This window comes from Terrapene carolina, unplaced genomic scaffold, assembly GCF_002925995.2.
Source record: "Terrapene carolina triunguis isolate 2854851 unplaced genomic scaffold, T_m_triunguis-2.0 Scaffold179, whole genome shotgun sequence".
Taxonomy (NCBI): Eukaryota; Metazoa; Chordata; order Testudines; family Emydidae; genus Terrapene; species Terrapene triunguis.
Window position 1 is genome coordinate 11598299 of NW_020664530.1, and position 24537 is coordinate 11622835.

At 44.1% G+C, this 24537-nt stretch overlaps 1 protein-coding gene across 1 annotated transcript in view; it reads right to left on the bottom strand.

The window, feature by feature from the left end:
* Positions 1–24537, bottom strand: part of LOC112117075 (zona pellucida-binding protein 1) — an 81433-nt gene that overhangs the window by 1065 nt on the left and 55831 nt on the right. Inside the window, exon 8 of the mRNA XM_024214923.1 lies at positions 20155–20332. Within this exon, the coding sequence (XP_024070691.1) occupies positions 20155–20332 (178 nt within the window). The remainder of the gene's footprint in view (positions 1–20154; positions 20333–24537) is intronic.

Below are 24537 nucleotides of genomic sequence, written 5' to 3' on the forward strand. Positions count from 1 at the left end.
ATATACATATGCATCCGAAGAAGTGGGTTGTAGCCCACGAAAGCTTATGCTCTAATAAATTTGTTAGTCTCTAAGGTGCCACAAGTACTCCTGTTCTTTGTATAGGATATGTTAGCTCCCAACATAAGTAATCAGGAGGAAGCAAGAAGGATCACAGCCAGGTGATTGGTTTGTCTGTGGTTCTCCTGGCTCCCTTGAACATCACTATACTTTGACAATTATAGCATTTTCAGAGGAAAAGGTGGGCAGTGAGGGTGTTAATGCTCAGCCCCACTGTACTCAAGCAGGTATACTCCTGTAGCTGGAGCACACCTGCTTCCCCACTTTGTAGCCCAAAGGTGTCCACTAAGTCTTATCCTACCTGACACCTATTAATTCAACAGGATTTGTGGGGCTTCACCCTGCCTATTCCCATTGTTACAGAACCTTAGCGAAGTTCATCTGACCTATGGCAACCACCGAGGGTTGCCTGACTCTGCTTGTTCCTTTCTGGTGACTCAAAGGAGTTTTAGAGGTCTATCTCAAATGCCATTAGAAATGGGCAGAGCTTATTCACCGTTTAGCAGGAGAGGCTTACAAGGGGCCCCTCATCCCAACCCTAAAAACCACTGTATTAACTATATGGATGATGGTAATGCCTAAAGGCCCCAACCGAGAGCAGGGTCCCATTTTGCTAGACACTATACAAATATTACACATGTATTTGAATCAAGGATGATGATTGACATTTTCATTAATTAAGCATAAAGGACAGCATCACAGTAACAACGATTGGTAGAAGGATTCAGGATCCCTTCTCTCTCTGCAGGAGCGTCACAATTTTCCTCCCACTGCTAGGGAGAGTGAGGAAGCGTGTATGGAAATGGTATGTGAAGCTCTGTATCCACCCTTCAGCACATCTCTATGGGTCTGCTGGAGGAAACCCTAAATATACATGTAGCAAATAGCACTTCCCAGTCTCCACATCAGTTGGGCTGGTAAATAGCCTTCCTTCTCCCCAGTGTGTCTCAACGTCAGAAGGAAAACTGCACTCTGCCCATTTCTTCTCCCAGAGAATCCCGTGTTATATGATAACAATCATATAAAATGTTATTTGTGAACAGCTCAATCTCAGTCTGCCATCTAGGGGAAGGCATGAAAAAGAGAAAAAATCTTAAGCAAACAGCCTACTGCTTGCTGAGCTGGCTGCTGGGAAAAGATATAAAGTTTCTTACAGTAAACATAACTTGTCTCAATCTTCCTTATTGAGCATAAATTCCTACTGGCCTAACTTCACCCTTCATGTATAAACATCTCCACAAAATAGTTCACCTCATATATTTCATTTGTACCTATCTAATATACCATTTCACACTTCACAAACTTTTAAGTGCACTTGACATGTTAATTTCTTCTTGAATCCTATGTGCTGACATTTTCTGCTCTACTCCAATTTTTAGTACAATTTCAGTATTTGCTTGGGCAATACATTTTATTTAGAACTCTGAAATGATTATTCGTCAGATATAGTTTCTTTTTTTTAAATTCACTTTTTTGAGAGAACTGGAGAAATTCAAATTATTGTAATGGCAAGCTAAATTTGTACCTAGTCCATTAAAGCAAATTACTACAGGAAATCAAACTATAAAAGATAACGAATGAGGACAAAGACTACTAAGTTATAAATCAAGTGTGGGTTTCTGATTATCTTATCCCATGGGATGAAATCAAGTTGCCAGGAATGTATCAGGAGCCCACAAAAGATATGAATTTTGGTACTGTATTTCATCTACATCTGTAGCCTAACTCCTGAAAGAAAATGAAAACATTGCAGTAATGTTTTTAAGACCAACACAAAAATAATTGTTTTATATCTAATGGTCCTGTGAAGACACAAAAGTGGTACAATTACTTTGTGTTAACTGAACTTTAATGAAGGATCTTAGCAATTACCCGAACATTTTATTTAACCTTCAAATATGCTTTATTTTATATACCTTAAGAGGCACTTAAACCACTAGAATGAACAGGAATTATATTAAATTTATGTTTCTACGATTTTTATAATCTTAAAATGACAAATCTGCAAATTAAAATATGTTATAAATACAAATATGAGACCAGGATGAAAACTGATTAAAAATGGGTTTTTATTTAAATTAATTGTTTTCTTTTTAAAAATAAACCCCGTTTAAAATTAAATTTGAAATTATAACATATGTTAAGACCTAAACATATTATAATTATTCAAATAAAGTAATATTCGAGCAGTATACACATTGCTGACATTTTAAAGAAAATCAAACCACTGAACTGGTAGAAGTCACTGGCTAAGCACCTGGAAGAAAATTACTTATTTGTACAGTACCTGGTTTTTCAAGATGTGTTTTATACATATATTCCACTGAGGTGTCTGTGCACCCAGTACACTCAAGCAAGAGACTTTTGGTTAGCAGTACGGAATGGGTTGGCACATACACCATAAATACTCTTATACCTCCAGGCAAGAGCAGGACCGCTCCAACTGGCTTCTTGTTCCTTCACCACTGGAATCTTGGTAACAATACAATCCATTGTAACGCGGATGGGGAGTGGGTAATGGAATATATACCGTATATATTCGATCATAAGCCGGTTCGTTTATAAGCCAACCCCCCCAAGATGGATAAGTAAAAATGGAAATTTTTTATGACCCGTTCATAAGCTGACCCTATAATTCAGGGGTCAGCAAACTTTGACTCCCGGGCCATCAGGATAAGCTGCTGGTGGGCCAAGATGGTTTATTTACCTCGAGCATCCACAGGCACGGAGGTAAACCTAAGTAAACAAAGTGTTCCGGCACACCAGCTGCTTATCCTGACGGGCTGGGATAGCAACTGGTGGGGAAATTTTTTGGGGGGGAGAAGCTGGGGGTCAGGGAAGTAAGCCCTGTGACCACCCCCCCACATGACCCCATTGTTGGGGGGAAGGGACTGTGTCCCACCTCTCCCTCTCTATACCCGTTCATAAGCCGACCCACTTCTCTGCTGCTTCCCTTTTTTACTAAAAAAAATCGGCTTATGAACAAGTATATACAGTATGCCTGCAACAAATATCAAAGAGCCACAGTGAATGTAGTAAATAATTGTTTCTTCTTCTTCTTCTTCTTCTTCGATTGCTTGTACACATTTGTATTTCAATGATTCTCAAACAGTTCTCTTTTGGAGATGGAAACTCACTGTGGTCTACTTAAACTGTGATTGTAGAACTGTCATTTCGATGCTTTCACTATGGCATAATGTTGACTGAATGTATGGATGTAGCAACTCTATAAATGTCCATGAGAAAAATTATCAGTAGTGATATAACCACATTTAAGTGGAATTTCAAGACCATCTTTGACAGGAATTTTGGATGAGGTTTTAATGAGACCTTATACTTATAGATAGGCTTGGAAGGATTAGATTTTTGTTAGTAAATGTTCATTTCACCATACACACACAAACCAATGCAAGACCCTTTCCATCGATAATGACAGAAATTTAGAGATTGGCAAAGAAAGAAAAATGATGCTTGAGAACTTAGAGTTTGATTTAAGGAGATTTACTTTATATATTTTTGACATGTGATGTTGACAATGTGTGTGTTAATGGTTACAATGCTTTAACTTTTTGATTCTACTATTAAATAGTGTAGTAGGGTGAGCCGGGGCTCTACCCTCCGAGATGGAGGGGTGCCACACCGGCTCACTGAATTGCAGACAGTCTAGCCTCAGGTCCTTGTACGCAAGGGCTGAGCGGCTCACAGTTCAGGAGCTCAAGCCCTTAGGTAGGGGCTGAGCACCAACTAACCGTCCAAGCAGGCCCAGGCCCTGGGTCAGGGCGGGTCACAGCCCAAGCCCCTCGGGGCAAGGGGTGAGCACACAAGTAGTTAAGGCGCCCAGGCCCTGGGTCAGGGCGGGGCACAAACAGTCACAGCTCAAGCCCTTTTGGGGCAGGGGTTGAGCAGACAAGCAGTTTAATCAGGCCCAGGTTCCTACCTGAGCGTTGGGTGAGGGGGAAGCCTGCCACCCGTGAGTCGGAGTGGCAGGGGGGGACGCAGGCCCACCCACTCCACTGCGTCCCAGCCCGGGGCCCTAGCAGCGATTGCTGTCGCTGCCGGTCAGTGGGGTATCCTGACCGAAACACACTGACATCGGCTCACAGGCCTCTGCAGCCTGACCTGGGTCGGCTACCCCCGGGCTACTTCCTTGTTCCCCTCGGGGCTTACCTCGGCGGCAGTGCTGGGTTCGGGCCAGTCCAGCAGCATCGGCTCCTTGGGTGCGGGGCTTGGGGGCCGGTCCGGCAGCTCTTCCCCAGGATAGCTGGCACGGGGCAGACTTGACTCCCCCTCAGGGCAGCTGGTCTGGGGCAAGCTGGGCCAGTCCTCTTCAGGATAGCTGGCACGGGGCAGGCTGGGCCAGTCCTCCTCGGGGTGACGGGTCCGGGGCAGGCTGGGCCAGTCCTCGTCAGGATAGCTGGCACGGGGCAGGCTGGGCCAGTCCTCCTCGGGGTACCTGGCGAGAGGGAGGCTTGACCGGCGCGGGGCGTTAGCAGGCGGCTCGCGGCCTGCGGCTGTCTCCCAAGCGGGAGCTCGGCCCGGGACGTCTGCTCTCTCCGGCGGTCTGGCTCTTACTGAGCTTTGCTGGCGGGCTTTTATACTTCCGGGTCGGGGCCGTGACCTCGGAGGGGCGGGCCCCGGACCCGGTAGCTCCGCCCACGCTGGGAGTGGAGGAAGCTCGGCCCTGTCGGAGATGGAGGGGTGCCTCACCGGCTCACTACAAATAGTTATTGTTATTGTCCCCTCCTGCAGAATTTCCCTCAACCATGAAAATTTAAATAAATACAAATTGGGGGGGGGAGTGTAAACATCTAGATTATCTGCCAATTACATATAAAAAACCCCGACAAATTCTGCCAAGACTATTTATAGAAGACAGTATATGGAAGTCCTGCCATTAGAGCCTTTAATTTTCTTACTCTCTTTGCTGATGTTATTGCAACTAGAAATGCTGTTTTAGCTAATAAGTGAGAAAGGCAGCAGTATGCCAGTGGTTCAAAGGGCAGTCCCATAAGGCCTGTGAGGACTAAGTTAAAGTCCCAGAAAGGGACTAGTTCTCTTGTTGGTGGATAAAACCCTTATTAGGCCTTTTATAAGTCTTCCTACTACAGGGATAAAGAAAACAGAACATCTCTGAATAGGAGGATGAATGGTGGAGTTAGCTTGCTGAAAGTTGACCTTGCAGCTCACTGATAGGCCCAAATTCTTTAGTTCCAGTAGGTATTCAATATCTCTTGTACCTGTGCTTTGGATGGAGGCAGATGATGATGCCAGGCCTACATTGAAAACCGCTTCCACTTAGCCAGATAAGCCTTTCTGGTAGAGTCCTTTCTTCCTGTTAATAAGGATATTTTGAAATCTATGCAAACAGTTTATTTCTGATAAATGTAGCCACTCTGCATCCATGCTGTGAGGTGGAGACTGCAAGGATTGGGGTACAAAATCTGACTGGGTCTCAGCAATTGCGTCCAAGAATAAAGATAAGGTTATGGGAGGCTGCACTGACATAAGAACAGCCTACTGGGTCAGACCAAAGTGGCCAATGCCAGGTGCCCCAGAGGAAATGAACAGAACAGGTAATCAAGTGATCCATCCCCTGTCGCCCATTCCCAGCTTCTGGCAAACAGAGGCTAGGAACACCATCCCTGCCCATCCTGGCTAATAGCCATTGATGGACCTATCCTCCATGAATGTATCTAGTTCTTTTTTGAACCCTGTTATTGTCTTGGCCTTCACAACATGAAATTGGGCTTGTTTTTGCCTTATTTGGCTTGTGAGTTGCTTGTTGGCTAATTTTTGGCTTGTAGCTTGTTTGGCTTGTATCTTGTTCCTTCTTTTTTTTGATCGGCTCCTGGTAAGCAGGGGAAAGGGGGGGCAAGCTGTGGCAAGGGGAGGAGAGAGTCAGGGGTGAACAGTGGGCCCACCACAGTCCCAGATTGCACGCCGGAGGGATCTAGTCACATGGAGTGTTGTGGTTCTTAGGGATTGGCTTGTTTTGGCCTTGTTTTGAAATGGGATTAGCTTGATTTTTGGCTCATTGTGAAAGTTGGGGTTCTTATTTACCGCGTGAATGCTGGCAACTGTGCTTTGCAGGTATGAAGAAAGGCTCTCAGGTCTACGTTGTTTATATGAAGGGCTGTTTCTTGGCAAAATCGCTGACCTTGAGTTTACACTCTGTTCAGATCTGCTCCCCAGCCCAGAGTGGATTCATCCATTAGTGTTTTCTATGGAAGTGGAGGGAGAAAAGGGAACTCCCTTGCACACATTTTTCAGAGTCATCTACTCCTTAATGATGATAGGACTCAGAAAGATACATGAACCGCCATGTCCAGAGGATATTTGTTTTGCCAATATAGACTTCAACCAGCTTTGCATGTACTACAGGTAAAGTGTGGTGGCATGCCGAGTCACGTACATTCAAGATGCCAAGATTCCTAGCAATCTAAGGCAAGATCACATGGATGAACCTGCAGATTACTGCATAGGATGGACTGAAGTTCTCTGGAGATAGATAGGCTGTTGCAGTGAGAGTCGAGAATGGTCCCAAATAACTTGATTCTTTCTATGGGGGGGACAGTGTCAACTTGTCTTGTTTATTCTCAGACTCAGCTGGATGAGCCACAACTGAATCTACTAATACCACCATACATTTTGTCTGGGACCTGATGAGAGACTAAAAACAAGCACTGTGTACTGGTAGTAGCAGACCCCAACTAGAAATCTTTTATTTTCCATGGCTTAATTGGATGACCACATGAAAGTTGGCATCCTGTAGCCCAAGAGCAGCGTATCAGTCATTCAGATCTTGGGATGGGATGACGATGTCAGCAGGTTTGCCTGGTGCCCTCAGATGTGTCGGTCTCACTGGTACCAAGGTGGATACTGAAACCACTGTTTGCTGTGGGACCTGTTGGGCCACAAGCAGAACAGTGTCTGGGACCAATGAACACAATGTATCTTTGGCTGCTATGCAGGCCCAAGGAGTAGACAGTACTGATAGGATTGGTACAATAGTCGATTTGTGCCAACAGTGAAACTGGACACAGCATCAGTACCAGGGCTGTCAGTACTGGAGGAATCGTCGGGGCTGGCCTCATTGCTACCAAGGTGATCAGTACCAGAGTCATTGATATCACTGTATACTGAATCCCTGGAAACAGAACCTGAGTTAGTGACACCTGTCCTCTTTAATCAGCCAGATTGGTACCTGACAGCTTATAAGGCAAGTTTTCACCACTTGCTGAAGCATGATGTTCAGAGCTACATGGTTCTTGAGAAGTCTTTCCTGGGTTCTGAGCTGCCCTTATGCTCTAAAGAGCTAGAAGTCTTAAGGGCCTTAGATGAAGGGCCAGGGATGGATTGCTGCCTCTTCTCTCTGGAAGTTTTGTGGGACTTCCTCCTTCTGTCAGAGGCAGAGTCTTTTGGTGACAGAACAGCAACTAAAGATGAGGTAGCTGCAGGAATGCTTCTGGAGGAGGCATAATTGGAATGATCAGCCCTGTGCATACCAGGATCAGAGCTCAGGCCATCAACCTCTTCATGAGGTAAATCTTAAGCCAGGACTCTCCAGTTCTTTCAGGTTCTTTTCCAAATCAACTCAATATAGCACATTTAGCACTAGACAGATTAGACACCTAATGTGTCTGTCGTTTAGTGACATTACTGCCTCACGTGTCAAGCAATTTTGAAACCTGAGGATTTATGTACCAAGACAACTAATCTCTACAGGAGTGTGGTGGGGCGGCTGCCCCACACAGGTATATGGAGGGTTAAAGCAGCCCGCAGGGAGGCTGCGCAAAACCCAACCAATGGGAGGACGGCTTGTAGAGAGCCAGTCAGGAGAAGAGTTGTTGGAGCAGCCAATCAAGGCCAGGGAGGGCCATATAAGAATGGCTGCTCAACAGAGCAAGGACAGTCTTTCCCTGGAGTGCAAGGGAGAAGGACTGGCTGCCTTAGAAGAGTAACTTAGATAGAGCAGTACTGGGCAGGGTCAGGGGAGCAATAGGGAGCTCCAGCCTGAGCGCTGCCAGACTGAGACCCTTGATACAAAGGGCCAGGAAGGTGCTAGGGCTACGGGAAAGTGGCCCAGGGAAATAGGCAGCAGGAGTTGGAGGAGCGGCAGCACATCGCCGCCGGCTATAGGGTCCCTGGGTCAGGGCCCGGAGTAGCGGACAGGCTCCCCCTCCCTTTCTCCCCCACTTGCCACAGAGGGGGTGGCCAGTATTCAGACTGAGGCTTATCCCTTGAGGTGAGGGGCTAGACCGAAGGCTGCAGTATGGCACAGCGGCAAGTGGATGGACTAGAGACAGCCGGTTCCAAAGCGGAGTGAGACAGCTGGAGGGCCGTGCCTAGAAGAAGACGCCTCGGTCCGGGGAGCAATGCGGGTCTTAGAGGTGGAGCAGAAGTGATGGTGGTGAGACACCACTAGAGGAAGGTGCACCGGAAACCAAGTGCTAATTCCCAGCACGGCCAGCAGGAGGTCCTGAAATGGTGAGTCCCGCCCCATCACAAGGAGTACCACCACAGGAGACAAATGAAAGAAAATAGCCTCCTCTTAAAAGAGAACAAAATAAACTCTTACTGAAAACTAATACTAAACTACCTATCTACTAAGTACTACTATCTATTTACAAAAAAGCTGCTGATAAGCCAGGCAATAAATTGTGAGCTAAGAGGCATCACTGGGAGCGCCATCAAAGCCTCACACAATGAGAAGGAACCGAGAGGCAGCAGGAGCAGCCCTGCTCTTTATTCCCACAATTGGAGGCACAATGATACTCAGGACTCATGCATGGCTCCACACAGTGCTGATGACTAAAAGTCACTGGTTTGAATGCACCGGGCACACATACCCCAACAGTGGAACGTGTGTATAAGCACTCAAAGAAGAACCAGAGTTTGTTAAATGCTAAAGTAGCTTCTGACAGAAGTGACATCTTCTGCAGGTGCAGAGAGACTATTTTCTTTATTTCAGCTCATTCAACAAGTTCAGAGCTAAACGATTAGTTCATTCAAAGTTAAGAAACTGACAGAAACTTGTTCTCCTCTTCCCTTCTCGAATTAAAAACTGTGAATGACAGGATGAGATCTACTTGTTCTAAAATCTTGAATGACATGGTGACCAATTCAATTCACTAACTACAGAGAATACTTCCTTCGTTTAATACATCTGTTTTAAATGCAAAACATGCTTTAATAAATTATTTCTTTCTTATGTGTCCAATACATTTAAAGGTAATGTTCAATAATAAAAAATGCTGTTTTATGCATTTGAATTGTATTACAATTTGCATCCAAATGCAGCTTAACACAAATCATGAATAAAAAATTAATCCTATACTAAATAAGAAATATCATTCACAATTTTCTAAAAGTGTAAAAATTAAGAATCAGAATAAAAGAATGTTAAGCTACAAACTGCTTAAATAGATGTGCATAGACACAGTTTATCCTCCTTGTTAACAAACAGTACCAAATTTAGGGTAAAGCCTATATAGTAAAAGCTGTGTTATCCAGCGCTTTACCAACTGGAAAGCTCTAAAAACCAGCATTTCTGATCTTCATTGAAAGTCCGGTTTATAGTCCAGTTGGTGCAGGGCCGGCAGGTTCCCTACCTAGCTCCCTGGAAGCGGCGACATGTCCCTGCTGCTCCTAGGCGGAGAAACGGCCACGAGGAGTTCAGAGCACTGAGTGTGAGAACCTCAGCCTATGGGAGCTGCGGGGGCAGCGCCTGCGGGCTTAGCAACGCTCTGCCTAGGAGCAGCAGGGACATGCCGCAGCTTGCGGGTAGCCGCCCAAGGTGAGCGCCACCTGGCTCCAGCACTCCACACCCTCTCCTGTGCCCCAACCCCCAGCCCTGAGCCCCCTCCCGTAACCAAACTCCCTCCCTCTTATTTAATCGGAATTTTTGACTTACCGGAACCCCCCCATTTCCCAAACATAAGAAAACTTTTACTATATTTAGTTGCAAGTCAACAAGTTCTAATGGTTAACAACCAATGAGAATGAACCTTTCTTTAGAAGAAAAAAAGTACAAATGCAAAACAAGATTAAAGTTGAGCATTTAAATCAAATTTTCTAGCTTGTTGATTTAAATCCTGATTTAAATCAGTGGCTCTCAACCTTTCCGGACTACTGTACCACTTTTAGGAATCTGTGTTGTCTTGCATATCCCCAAGGGCAGGTCTACACTTACTTCCTGGTCCGGCCGTAAGCAATCGATCTTCTGGGATCGATTTATCGCGTCTTGTCTAGACGCGATAAATCGATCCCGGAAGTGCTCGCCGTCTACGCCGGTACTCCAGCTCGGCGAGAGGAGTACGCGGCATCGACGAGGGAGCCTGCCTGCCGCGTCTGGACCCGCGGTAAGTTCGGACTAAGGTACTTCGAATTCAGTTACGTTATTAACGTAGCTGAATTTGCGTACCTTAGTTCAAAGTGGGGGGTTAGTGTAGACCAGGCCCAAGTTTCACCTCAGTTAAAAACTACTTACTTACAAAATCAGACATAAAAATACAAAAGTATCACAGCATACTTTTACTGAAAAACTACTTGCTTTCTCATTTTTACCATATAATTATAAAATAAATTAGAATATAAATATTGTACTTAAATTTCAGTGTATAGTACATAGAGCAGTATGAACAAGTCATTGTATGAAATTTTAGTTTGTACCGACTTCACTAGTGCTTTTTATATAGCCTGTTATAAAACTAGGCAAATATCTAGAGGAGTTGATGTACCCCCTGGAAGACCTCTGGGTACCCCAGTTGAGAACAACTGATTTAAATCAATCCACCTTTTATGAGATAGAAAGGCTTTACTGACCAGAAGTAACTCATCTTCAAATGTATTGTCTCTATAGCACCACCCATTACGAATGCCTACCCATGTGGCCTCAGGAACAATTTTGAGTAGTAGTCTGCAGTTACATAAATACTCTGCCTCCTCTAACCGCCCTTCAGTTACTCTCTACCTCAGGAAGTCTTACTTGGAGCTGGGCCATGAAGTTATGTTAACAGAGGGTGACTGTGGCTCTGAGATGGCAATACATTCAGAGTATAAGAATTATCTCTAATAAATTAATAACCTTTTGTAGTTTCATGACATTGCCTCCCCAGAGCCCTACTGTAGGAGACTAGCTAACAGTGATATCCCTTAAAATACAAGCTTGTTCAACGGCAACTGAAGCATTGTCCTTCTCAAACCAGAGTCTGCTGCTGACAAAATGTCAAGAGAGTAAGTTGAGAACAGAACTCCACATATATCAGCCCTAAAATAGTTTTCATGAGTGCTCAAGCTGGCAACAGAGAGGAACTGATGGATGGTTAGAAGGACTATAGCAATTATACTCTTGGTCCATATAATGTAGGGCTTAAGGGAGATGTGTGTGGACCTCCTAATTGCTAACTACTAATCAAAAAGGTTTTATGGACAGCAAGTAGGCCTCTGTGAAGGCAATGTCATGAAGAACTATGTTTTTGTAATGTCTATATGTATGTTGTTTGGAGACCTGGGAAATGAAAAGATCAGTTTTACCAAGGGGCAGGCTAAAGTAAGATCTGTGGATTCAATTGTGTTGCCAGAAGGGCGTTCAGTGACAGTCACAGGGAGTAGCCACAGAATTACTGGGAGTCCACTCAAAATACAGATGCTCTGAATGGGAGGCAGTCAGCAGAGAGGGGTTGAGGTGCAGGATAGACTCTGCCCTTTCTTCAGGGCTGAATGCTGCCCTTCTCAAGTAGGGTGCATCACAAGTGAAAGCTTGCTGTTGTGCCTCCTGAAGGTACCAGCAGGTAAAGAGAACTGGCTCAGGAGGAAGGCCTATTTCTGTAGGGAACCTAGAGACAGAGAGAATGAGCTTCTCCCTGATGTTTATTTAACATCATACAGTCAATGCTATGATCCCAACTGATGTGAGGTAATAGGGTATATATAGCAACTACTTAGCACCAGTATGTAATCATGTGCTAGTGCTGCCTGCTGCAGGAAGGATAAGGAACAAAGCAGCTAAAAGGAAGTGTTTGAAAATTAGCAAACGTTTTACGCCCAATCGGGAATATTGCAGATTATGTATTCCTCATGCCACCTGATCTTAAACCAAACTTTGCACCCTCGATAATCTGTATGTTATTCCCTGATAACCAGAAACTTCTATGCTCAAACTCTGTTCACAATTTTTTTTTAACATCATCTTAATAACATTTTAAATTTGTTCTCCCATCCATCAGGGCTGGGGAAAGAGGAAGATTCTGATGTGCGGAAGAGCAAATAGGACTTGGTTCTGGGAAGGAAAAGGGCTTCAAATCTGGGGCTGAGACAAAAACATTGCTTGGATCTATATTAAGGGAAGAAGAAATGCGTGTTAGGAAGAACAGATATTTCTATTCAGGGCAGGGTGCTCAGCTTTGGAAAGAGACTGGAAAACAGAAGGTTGGGGAATCTGGTTGAGCTAGCGGGAATCAAAACTTCTGGTGAATCCAGGCACTAGTTATTCTTGGGGCTTATGTACACAAACATTTCGTTTGTGGCAAGCTTGGGTGTGAACCTACCCCATACTAGCCTGCCGCACACTAACTAACTGTTCGCATGGACTCTGTTCATGCATACTAACAGTTCATTAATGTGCTTTAATCTACTCCCGTTTCAAAGCAGCAGGCTAGCGTGAGGTAGATTCACACCCCAGCATGTCACAAACTAAATGTATGTGCAGACAAGACCTTGAGTTTTACCTCAAAACTCTAACAGAACATAACTAAAATATTTCTAAGAACAAAATCTGTTTTAATTATCAAAATTATAATAATCTTTTAGCATGCACCACGTAGGAGCTGACAACAACATTAACAAACTAGGGAAATGCAACCTAGGTGGAGCTACCATAACATGGGTGCAAAACTTGTTGGAAAACAGTTCCACAGAGAGTAATCATCAGTGGTTCACAATCATGCTGGAAGGGCATAACAAGTGGGGTCCTACAGGGATCAGTTCTGGGTTCAGTTCCGTTCAATATATTCATCAGATAGATAATGGCATAGAGAGTACACTTATAAAGTTTGTGGATGATACCAAGCTGGGAAGGGTTGCAAGTGCTTTGGAGGATAAGATTATGATCTGGATAAACCGGAGAAATGGTCTGAAGCAAATAGGGTGAAATTCAATAAGGACAGATGCAAAGTACTCCTGTGGTGGGGCAGCTGCCCCACACAGGGAAAAGAAGGGGTTAAAAGGAGCACCAGGGAGGCTGCGCAGAACCCACGAATCAGGAAAGGGCTTATTGAGCCCACCAATAGGGGGAAGGCTTGCTGGAGCAGCCAATAAGGGCCGGCGAGGGCCATATATAAAGGGCTGCTCAGGACAGCAGAAGGCAGTCTCTTCCTGCAAGGTAAGGGAGGAGGACTGGCTGCCTGAAGAAGTGTCATAGATAGAGCAATGTTGGGCAGGAGCAGCAGAGTGTGAGGGTGAGCTGCTGGCTGACCACTGCCAGGCTGGGACCTTGCTACAAGGGCTGAGAGGGTGTTAGGGCTACGTGGGAAGTGGCCCAGGGAAAATAGGCAGCAGGTTGGAGGGCAGTAGGTGGCTGCCAGCTATAGAGTCCCTGGGTCAGGACCCAGAGTAGCAGGCGGGCCTTGGTCCCCCCCACCTCACTTGCCAATGAGGAGAGTGGCCGGTATCCAGACTGCAGTTAACAAGTGGAGGGACTAAGGACTGCCGGTCCCCTGGAACGGGGGAGATACCGGAGCAGGGGTACAGCCAGAGGACTGTGCCCAGAAGAGGAAGCTGCGGTCTGGGGAGCGATGCGAGTCCGAAGAGTGGAGACAGCTGTGATGGCAGGCATGACACCACTAGCTGAAGGCGGATTGGAGAGCTAATTCCCAAGACGGCCAGCATAAGGTGCCGCGGTGGTGAGACCCACCCCATTACAACTCCATTTAGGAAGGAACAATCAGTTGCATACATACAAAATGGGAAATGACTGTATACGAAGGAGTACTACGGAAAGGGATCTAGGGGTCATAGTGGACCACAAGCTAAATATGAATCAACAGTGTCACACTGTTGCAAAAAAAGTGAACATCATTCTGAGATGTATTAGCAGAAGTGTTGTAAGCAAGACATGAGAAGTAATTCTTCTGCTCTACTCTGCGGTGATTAGGCCTCAACTGGAGTATTGTGTCCAGTTCTGGGTACCACATTTCAGGAAAGATGTGGACAAATTGGACAAAGTCCAGGGAAGAGCAACAAAAATGATTAAATGTCTAGAAAATATGACCTATGAGAGAAGATTGAAAAATATAGGTTAGTTTAGTCTGGAAAAGAGAAGACAGAGGGGACATGATAACAGTTTTCAAGTACATAAAAGGTTGTTAACAAAGAGGAGGGAGAAAAATTGTTCTTCTTAACCTCTCAGGATAGGACAAGAAGCAATGGGCTTAAATTGCAGCAAGGGAGGTTTAGGTTGGACATTAGGAAAAACTTCCTGTCAGGGTGGTTAAGCACTGGAATAAATTGCCTAGGGAGGTTGTGGAATCTCCATCATTGGAGATTTTTAAGAGCAGGTTAGACAAACACCTGTCAGGGATGGTCTAGATAATACTTAGTCCTGCCATGAGTAGAGGGGACTGGACTAGATGGCCTCTCAAAGTCACTTCCAGTCCTATGATTCTATGATTTTCAGCTCTTACACTGCCCCGGAGCGCAAGGGCTTATTAGGACTATTGTGTTTATGGGAGCTAGCCTCTGCAAAAGGGAAGAGGAAGTGAATTCATGATAGAACTGGAGCACTATATACTATAAACCTTCCTAAAAGGTAGAGAGGTACTCCCAAGAACCCCACAGAGCTTTCATTCTAGTTTTCCTCAAGATTATGTAAAACTATAGTTATGGATATAGGTAAAACTTTCAAATGCTTCACTACATTCCTTTGGAAGAAATGGAAGAAATTTCTGTGTATGGTATAAGCTCCTTCTCATAATCAGAGCAAATGGAAAAATCTCATATGCAAATATATTGCAGATCCTGCAGTTTTAGGGTCTTCTCATTATGTTTTCTATTTTCTTGCATAATCTTAGTTTCTTTTTTTTTAAAATAAAAGTCTCTAGATTGGATTACATCTTGAAAGCTACGTTCTCTTTCCCTGTTCTCCAGCCATGCAGGAAACTGCCTTCACCAAAAGACCAAGTGCAGCTTTATTCTATTCTTCTGTATACTTCTACATTACACCATACTATTGAGATTTCAGCCTCAATGTCTAATTGAGATAATTTGAACACTATTAAGGAAAACAATCTAAGAACAATTTAGAGTCAAAGTAACTTTTTAAAATGATGATCCAAACCTTGGTCACTTTACTCAAGTGTGTGATCCCACTGATTTTAGTGAGAGAACTTGTATGAATAAAGTGAGCAATATTTGGCCCATTCTTTGTTTCCCCTTCCAGTATATTCTAGAACTGTCTCTTTTGCATGCTCATTCTACAAATCTAGAGGGTTTTTTATATATATGAATGTAAGCAGAATCAGGATGAGCTCTACCCTGACATCTGGTGGTAAATTATGGCGAGGGTGGAAAAAAACTTCAGGGGCTGATCTTGTTTGCATAGGCACACCCACCCGCCTAGCCTGGGACAACAGCAACTGGAAGTGGTTATTTTGGCTGGTGTGGGATTTCCAGTTTCTCTGTTATTGGGGCAGGAAGAATAAAGTGTTGTTACCCTGATTTTGTGAATCAAGGCCAGTGGAACTGTTGTATGACAGAGGGACTCACCATTAACTAAGTAGCACTCGCTAGACAAGGGGCATGGGTTACAAAACCCAGTGAATTGAGAAAGATTGGGGATAGGTATGTGTACCTAATGGTATGGGGCCCCCTTTGAGGGCCTGGAACACCAATTACACTACCCCCCTCTCTCCACTGTTGAATAGCAGAGCTAATTTTGCTTCTATTAGAAGTCTAGCTAGAGATTGCTGAGCTAAATTCACTTTGGGCCAATAGTGCACCAGCACTGGGGCTCCCCTACTACAAGTTGAAATCACTAAGAGTTAAAATCACTAAAAGAGCTAAAATTGCTGAGCTGAGATCACTGAGTGCTATGTTAACTAGTGGGGGAGCCTGAAGATATATTGCTAAGCAGCTGGCAGAGTGGAGCAGTTTGCGGGACGGTTGGAGCAGCCCACGGAACAGTGAGCTGAGCAGTTTGTGGTGGCAGCTGGAGCAGTTCATGGGATGGCTGGTGGAGCAGCTGGCAGAGCCGAGCAGTTTGTGGGGCGGTTGGAGCGGCTCACAGAACAGCAAGCGAGCGGAGCAGAGAGGAGCAGAGCAGTTTGCAGGGGCAGCTGGAGGAGCGGAGCGGCGCGGCGGGTAGAGCGGAGCCATTCGTGGTGAAGGCTGCAGCAGAACTCCACAGAGAGGCAGAGCAGTCGGCCTCGGACCACGTAAGGTGCCTCTTAACACCCTGTGTGCCCCCCCCATTTCCGCCCAGGTTGCGGGGTAAAACTCTGCAGATAAACTTTTGAACTCTGAGGCGGCACTGACCGGGGCAGAGACTTTTGGGTTGTTGGACTTTGGGGTGATTGGACTTAAGACCCTGAGGGGAAAAGAACACTGCCAAACTTACTTGGAGGTGGGTCTTTTGCTCATGGTTTGTGTTATGAATCCTGTTTATGGTGTTTCCCCAACATAATGCCGCATTGTTTCCCTCCTTTATTAAAAGGCTTTTGCTACACTCAGACTCCGTGCTTGCAAGAGGGGAAGTATTGCCTCCTAGAAGCGCCCGGGGGGTGGTACGTAATTGTCCCAGGTCACTGGGTGGGGGCTCGAGCTGGTTTTGCATTGCATTATTGAAACGGAACCCCTAGATTCGTGCTAAACAACCAGTGGGTCCCCTTGATGATCGAGATACAAAAGGAGCGCTTAAAGACGATAAAGTCATTGCGGAGAAACTAAATGGATTCTTTGCTTCAGTCTTCACGGCTGAGGATGTTAGGGAGATTCCCAAACCTGAGCTGGGTTTTGTAGGTGACAAATCTGAGGAACTGTCACAGATTGAAGTGTCACGAGAGGAGGTTTTGGAATTCATTGATAAACTTAACATTAACAAGTCACCGGGACCAGATGGCATTCACCCAAGAGTTCTGAAAGAACTCAAATGTGAAGTTGCGGAACTGTTAACTAAGGTTTGTAACCTGTCCTTTAAATCAGCTTCTGTACCCAATGACTGGAAGTTAGCTAATGTAACGCCAATATTTAAAAAGGGCTCTAGAGGTGATCCCGGCAATTACAGACCGGTAAGTCTAACGTCTGTACCAGGCAAATTAGTCAAAACAATAGTAAAGAATAAAATTGTCCGACACATAGAAAAACATAAACTGTTGAGCAATAGTCAACATGGTTTCTGTAAAGGGAAATCGTGTCTTACTAATCTATTAGAATTCTTTGAAGGGGTCAACAAACATGTGGACAAGGGGGATCCAGTGGACATAGTGTACTTAGATTTCCAGAAAGCCTTTGACAAGGTCCCTCACCAAAGGCTCTTATGTAAATTAAGCTGCCATGGGATAAAAGGGAAGGTCCTTTCATGGACTGAGACTGGTTAAAAGATAGGGAACAAAGGGTAGGAATTAATGGTAAATTCTCAGAATGGAGAGGGGTAACTAGTGGTGTTCCCCAAGGGTCAGTCCTCGGACCGATCCTATTCAACTTATTCATAAATGATCTGGAGAAAGGGGTAAACAGTGAAGTGGCAAAGTTTGCAGATGATACTAAATTGCTAAAGATAGTTAAGACCAAAGCAGACTGTGAAGAACTTCAAAAAGATCTCACAAAACTAAGTGATTGGGCAACAAAATGGCAAATGAAATTTAATGTGGATAAATGTAAAGTAATGCACATTGGAAAAAATAACCCCAACTATACATACAATATGATGGGGGCTAATTTAGCTACAGCAAGTCAGGAAAAAGATCTTGGAGTCATCGTGGATAGTTCTCTGAAAATGTCCACGCAGTGTGCAGACGCGGTCAAAAAAGCAAACAGGATGTTAGGAATCATTAAAAAGGGGATAGAGAATAAGACTGAGAATATATTATTGACCTTATATAAATCGATGGTACGCCCACATCTCAAATACTGTGTACAGATGTGGTCTCCTCATCTCAAAAAAGATATACTTGCACTAGAAAAGGTTCAGAAAAGGGCAACTAAAATGATTACGGGTTTGGAACGGGTCCCATATGAGGAGAGATTAAAGAGGCTAGGACTCTTCAGCTTGGAAAAGAGGAGCCTGAGGGGGGATATGATAGAGGTATATAAAATCATGAGTGATGTGGAGAAAGTGGATAAGGAAAAGTTATTTACTTATTCCCATAATACAAGAACTAGGGGTCATCAAATGAAATTAATAGGCAGCAGGTTTAAAACAAATAAAAGGAAGTTCTTCTTCACGCAGTGCACAGTCAACTTGTGGAACTCCTTACCTGAGCAGGTTGTGAAGGCTAGGACTATAACAGAGTTTAAAAGAGAACTGGATAAATTCATGGTGGTTAAGTCCATTAATGGTTATTAGCCAGGACGGGTAAGGAATGGTGTCCCTAGTCTCTGTCTGTCAGAGGGTGGAGATGGATGGCAGGAGAGAGATCACTTGATCATTCCCTGTTAGGTTCACTCCCTCTGGGGCACCTGGCATTGGCCACTGTTGGTAGACAGGATACTTGGCTAGATGGACCTTTGGTCTGACCCGGTACGGCCTTTCTTATGTTCTTATGTTAGATACTGAACCCGGCCCGTGTTGCTGCCAACTCAGAGGGGCAGAAGGGTTACCTATGCGCCCTATGCTGGGAAAAAGTGGAGGGCAAGGAAGGCTTCTAACCTTTCATCTTTCCAACTTTTATTTTTGGTTTTTTAATTTCTCCTATGATTAAAAAAATTCCTGTCAATATTTTCCTAAAATTTTGAATTAATTTTCCAGGTTTTGTTCTAATGATCTTTGCACATATTCTTTGTAAAATTCGTTAACTTTACCAGGAAGCTTCAGATAAATGATCAGCACCAATGATAAAGATCTTACATTAGTGTAACACCTTACATTCTGATGGATCAAAAAGTGCTACACAAATTTAACTTACTGATATGAAAGCTATTCACCTGGATCATTTCATCCACAACTTAAATTTCAACCATTCCTGGGGTGAAGCTTGAACCACTATGTCAGGGGTAGGCAACCTATGGCACTTGTGCCGAAGGCAGCACGCGAGCTGATTTTCAGCGTCACTCACACTGCCTGGGTCCTGGCCACCACTCTGGGGGATTCTGCATTTTAATTTAATTTTAAATGAAGCTTCTTAAGCATTTTAAAAACCTTATTTACTTTACACACAACAATAGTTTAGTTATATATTATAGACTTATAGAAAGAGACCTTCTAAAAACGTTAAAATGTATTACTGGCACGCGAAACCTTAAATCAGAGTGAATAATTGAAGACTCGGCACACCACTTCTGAAAGGTTGCAGACCCCTGCACTATGTAAAAGTGTATTACACATTACATACTAGTTAGAACAGGAAATGTGGCATAATTTCAATTGCAACTACAGAAGGAATTTAAGTAAACCAAATGTAATTACAAAACTTGTAACTTGACCAAGATACTGTGTTAATACTTCTGCTGTTACAAAGAATGTCATAGGGGCCTTTAGTAACAACAAAGAGCAGTCAGCCTTTTTTTTCGTCTCACTTGAAAGATGGAACCATGAACAGCATAGAGACCCCCTTAATACTTTGCAGGGTTATATGTTTAGCCTTAACTCACAAGAAAGAGTGCCAGCTAAGGATCTGATCCAAATACCACTGACTTAAATGCATTATGGATAAAAAAACCCTAAATCATCAAGACCGCTTTCTGCAGTATCATGCTGTTCCTTGAAAACATCCATCTAAAATGGTAAAACAGGTCAATCTTGATTAGCTTCAGCGAGAGCTGACAGGATAATACTGTAAGGTGGGTATGAATGACTACTCTGAAGTTAAACAATATATAGAGCTCAATCAAAGTGAAAATTATCTTGAAATAATGTGTATGATTTGAAAATTTATCACATACCACAACAATCAGGACAATCTGGATGTATCAGAGCATTTATTCCATATCCTGGATAGCAGCGATTAACCCATACCATTTGCAGAGTACCTTCAATATAGTATATTTCAGGTAAGGGTTCAGAACGTTTCCCCAGCACTTCCACTTGTTGGTTAAAAAATCTCTCTATAAGGTCTTTTGCCTAAAGTAAAACAAAAATGTTATTAAATCCTCCATTCAAAAATAAGTAAAAAAAAAAAAAATTTCTAGTGTACTTAAGGTGGGAGAGGTTGTAGGGTACAGGATCTGAGAGATGCATTACTGTCATTATTGATCATTGCTGAGCTGGCTGGCTAGTCTATCATATTTTAAATTTAGACTACTATAACTGTGAATTTTAATTTCCGTGGAAGTGGTCAGAGTTTTGGCAGGCACTAATAGCTGTAATGAGTCAGAAAAAGTAAACAGTACCAGCAAAAACATTCTAAAAATGAGTGACAGTTTTTCCTATTTTATAATAGGGATTTCTATGATGCAGCATCAGCAAAATAGACTCATGGGTCTTCCATCTGCACAATTACTGACATACAGGATGAATCACACTTCAAATGCTCTTCTCACCCATGACGGGTCATCTGTTCAAGAAACAGACAATGCAAGCATCTCCCCAGAATAAAGCAAACTTCAAAAAAGTTATGCTATTGTAACTTTCAAATGTAACATGGGAGATTATTCCCATTGCTGGGGTGGTTTCGCAGAAATCCAATTCTAGGTAACAAATTATTTTTTCTCTTAATGAATCAATTTCAACACTGAAAAGCAGGTGGAACTCCATGGTCTATAGACTCCAAGTAGTAATGACCATCAAAGTGAGCCTTTTTTCAGTGTTGGGGGGAGGAGGGGTTACTTAACTGTACAGTAAGTGATGTTCTTAGAGATGTGTAGCCTGTATTTGTATCCCACAGCTGGTGGTTACACATCTAGAGCCTATGCACCAGAGATCTTTCTAGTCAGCACTGTCTGCTGGGGTGGCACATGCTCCATTCACATCCTTGTGTGCTCAGGTGAAGGTATAAAAAGGTATACCTCAGTTCCTTCACCACCTCAAAAACCTGTTGTCTGAAGACTCTGAAGTAGGGATGGTGGATGGGTCATGGAATATGTATACTGACTACACATCTTACAAAACATACAAATAAGTAAAGAATGATTAGTTTGTATAGTACATAAGAATGGCCTTACTGGGTCAGACCAAAGGTCCATCTAGCCTAGTATCCTGTCTTCCGACAGTGGCCAGTGCCAGGTGTCCCAGAAGGAATGAACAGAACAGGTAATCATCAAATGATCCATCCCCTGTCGCTCATTCCCTGCTTCTGGCAAACAGAGGCTAGGGACACCATTCCTGCCCATCCTGGCTAATAGACATTGATGGACCTATCCTCCACGAATGTATCTAGTTCTTTTTTGAACCCTGTTATGGTCTTGACCTTCACAACGTCCTCTGGCAAGGAGTTCCACAGGTTGACTGTGCATTGTGATGGACTTTTGAGAGGTATTATCTTTGGATAATCCCTGGGTGTAACTGGAGTTTTGAGAGGTGTAATCCCTGGGTGAGGCGTGCATACACTCCATGCACCTGAAACTAGAAGATTTTTCATTAGTAGTGTCCATCGGTTTGTGCCTGTGCCCTTCTCCTCTTGCTCCCAACTTACGGTATAAGCAGTGATGTGGACCGATTACTTCTCCTGTTCTTCTCTACCATGAATAACCTTAAAATAATTATCTGAAGCAGAGGGGAAGCAGGGAAGGTGATGGAATATACATAGGGACCACACATTTCAAAGAACTCTTGTTACTGTACAACGTAAGTTGCATTCTTTCTTCTTCTTCAAAGGATGGTCCCTATGTTTACTCCACTTGAGGTGACTCACAAGTAGTACTCACTGAGGAGGAAGGCGTGAAAAGCCCTGCACTGATAGGAGGTATGCTCTGCTGACGGAGCCATCTGCTGCTGGAGCCTACACCAAGGTGTAATGCCTTGCAAAGGCATGCACGGAGCCTCATACTGCTGCTCCTCAGATCTCTAGAAGAGGGATGTCCTATAGTGAAGCTACAGAAACTGACTGGGCTCTAATTGAGTGTGCTCTCACACCCTGTTGAGCAGGTGTGCGAAGCAAAGCAGGATGCAACTCAGAATGACTCTGAATGGAGATAGCTTCTCCTGTCACACATTCAATGAAGGAGACAAATAGTTTAGGGGATCTTCTAAAGGGTTTTGTCCTCTATAGGTAGAAAGCCAAGGCTTGTCAGACATCCAGAGAATGGAGCGTCCTGTCCTCTCTGGTGGCACGTGATTTCAGGTAGAAGACGGGTAAGTGGATGGCCTTCTTCAGATAGTAATTCCAAGATCACCTTCCAAATAAACTTAAGATGTATCCTTTGGGAAACTATCACTATGGAAGACTGTATATGGAGGGTCTGCCATAAGAGCTTCCAGCTTTCCTACTTTTTGCTGAGGTCACTGCAACAAGGAAGACAACTTTCATAGACAGATGACTGGAGGAACATGAGGCCAAAGGTTCACATGGAGCATTCATTCAGGCACAAAGATTATATTGAGGTCCCATATCAGCAACAAGGAAAGGCTCTGACAAGGCCATTCAAATATCTCTCTGTAACTGGATGGATAAAGATTGTATTGTTGTCCACCGATGGGTGAAAAGCACTAAATGCTGCCAACTGCACTCGTAAGGAGTTGAGTGACAATCCCAACATTTTCAGAGGAGAGAGACTCAAATAAAGCTGAAATTTTGGAACCTTCTGGGGATAGCTATCAATGCTGGCATCATATAGAAAAATTTCTTCCATTTTGCTGTACAGCATTTCTCCGTAGAGTCTCTTTTGCTGTTGCTAAGGTCTGACTGAAGAGCAGCAGAACACAATTGCTTTAAGTTTGTTGTCCACCCAAATACCAATCTGCCAGCTGGAGAGCTGCTGGGTTGGGGTGGTAGAACGTGGTTTTGTCCTGGGTTAAAAGGTCTGATGGTATTTGAATGCAGATGGTGCGCAGTCATCTGGAGAATGCCATGAACCAGACCTGTTTTAGCCACATGGGAGCTACCAGGGTTACTGTCACTTTGTGCTGCCTGATCTTTCTCAAGACTTGCAGTAAGAGTGGATGAGTGGAAATGTACATTACTGCTTGGGACAAGAAATATATCCCCTTTGGAATTCTGGCCTTGGGCCATTAGAAGCAGCAGGCCGGGCATTTCTTGTTCTCATCAGACACAGAGATTCTACAACAAGGTTCCCCATTGCTGAAAAATACTCCACATCACCAAGTCGTTTAGTTTCCACTTGTGTTCTCGGGCAAAGTGTCTGCTGAGGCTGTCTGCCAGAGTTTTCTGCATCCCAGCTAGGTGCTCCACCTCTGACCAACCAGTTATCTAGACAGGGGAATTCCTTACCGTCTATTTTTCTGAGGTATGCGGCTACTACCACCAAGCACTTGATAAATACCCCGATGATGCAGAAAGCCCAAATGGCAAAACCTAGCATCAGCAATGGTTGTTGTCTACAGTGAAACTCAGGTAGCATTTCTGGTCTGGGGGTATTGCAGTGTGAAAGTACGCATCCTGGAAATTAAGGGCAGCATATCAGTCCTTCTGATCTAGACAAGGGAGATCAAAGTGAGAGATATCCTGAATCTGAACTTCTTGATGTAAACATTCAGGTCTCTGATATCCAGTATTGGCCAGAGTTCCCCTTTCTTCTTGGGAATGAGAAAGTATCTTGAACAGAACCCTCTCCCTCTTTAATGGGGGAGCACCTCTTCTATTGCACTGAGAGCTATGTGGGATTGTGCCTCTCGATTGAGAGGAATCACTGAATACAGATGGGGAGGATGAGGTGAGTAGCAGGATAAGAAAGGAACTGTATCATATAGACGATCTCTACCCACATCCAACACCCCATGATGAGCGATGTTGTTGGACCAGGTGTGATGGAAATGAACCTGATGGTTGCCAAGGAAGGGAAGCGGGGAGATATCAGAGGCTGAGAAACAAGAGGTACGCTGTCCTTGGGCACAAAGTCAAATTTACTGCCTTGGGGAAGCAGGAGAGTGCTGGAACAGAGTGGTAGTTGCACCCAAGGACTTACTTCTCGAAAACCTTTGCCTCCTTCTAGTGTGCTCAGGTGGCCTATATTGGTAGCAAGGAAGCTGTCTCTCATGCAGTGGAAGCACAGTGTGCCTGAACTGCTGTTGCTTGAAGGCCGGGTGTAGAACACTAAGGATCCGAAGGATCCCTGAAATTTCTCATGGCCTCTTCAGTCTTGTAGAACAAAGAGCATCCCTCAGAGGGTAGATCTTCAACCATGGACTGCTGCTTCTTAAGTATCCTGAAT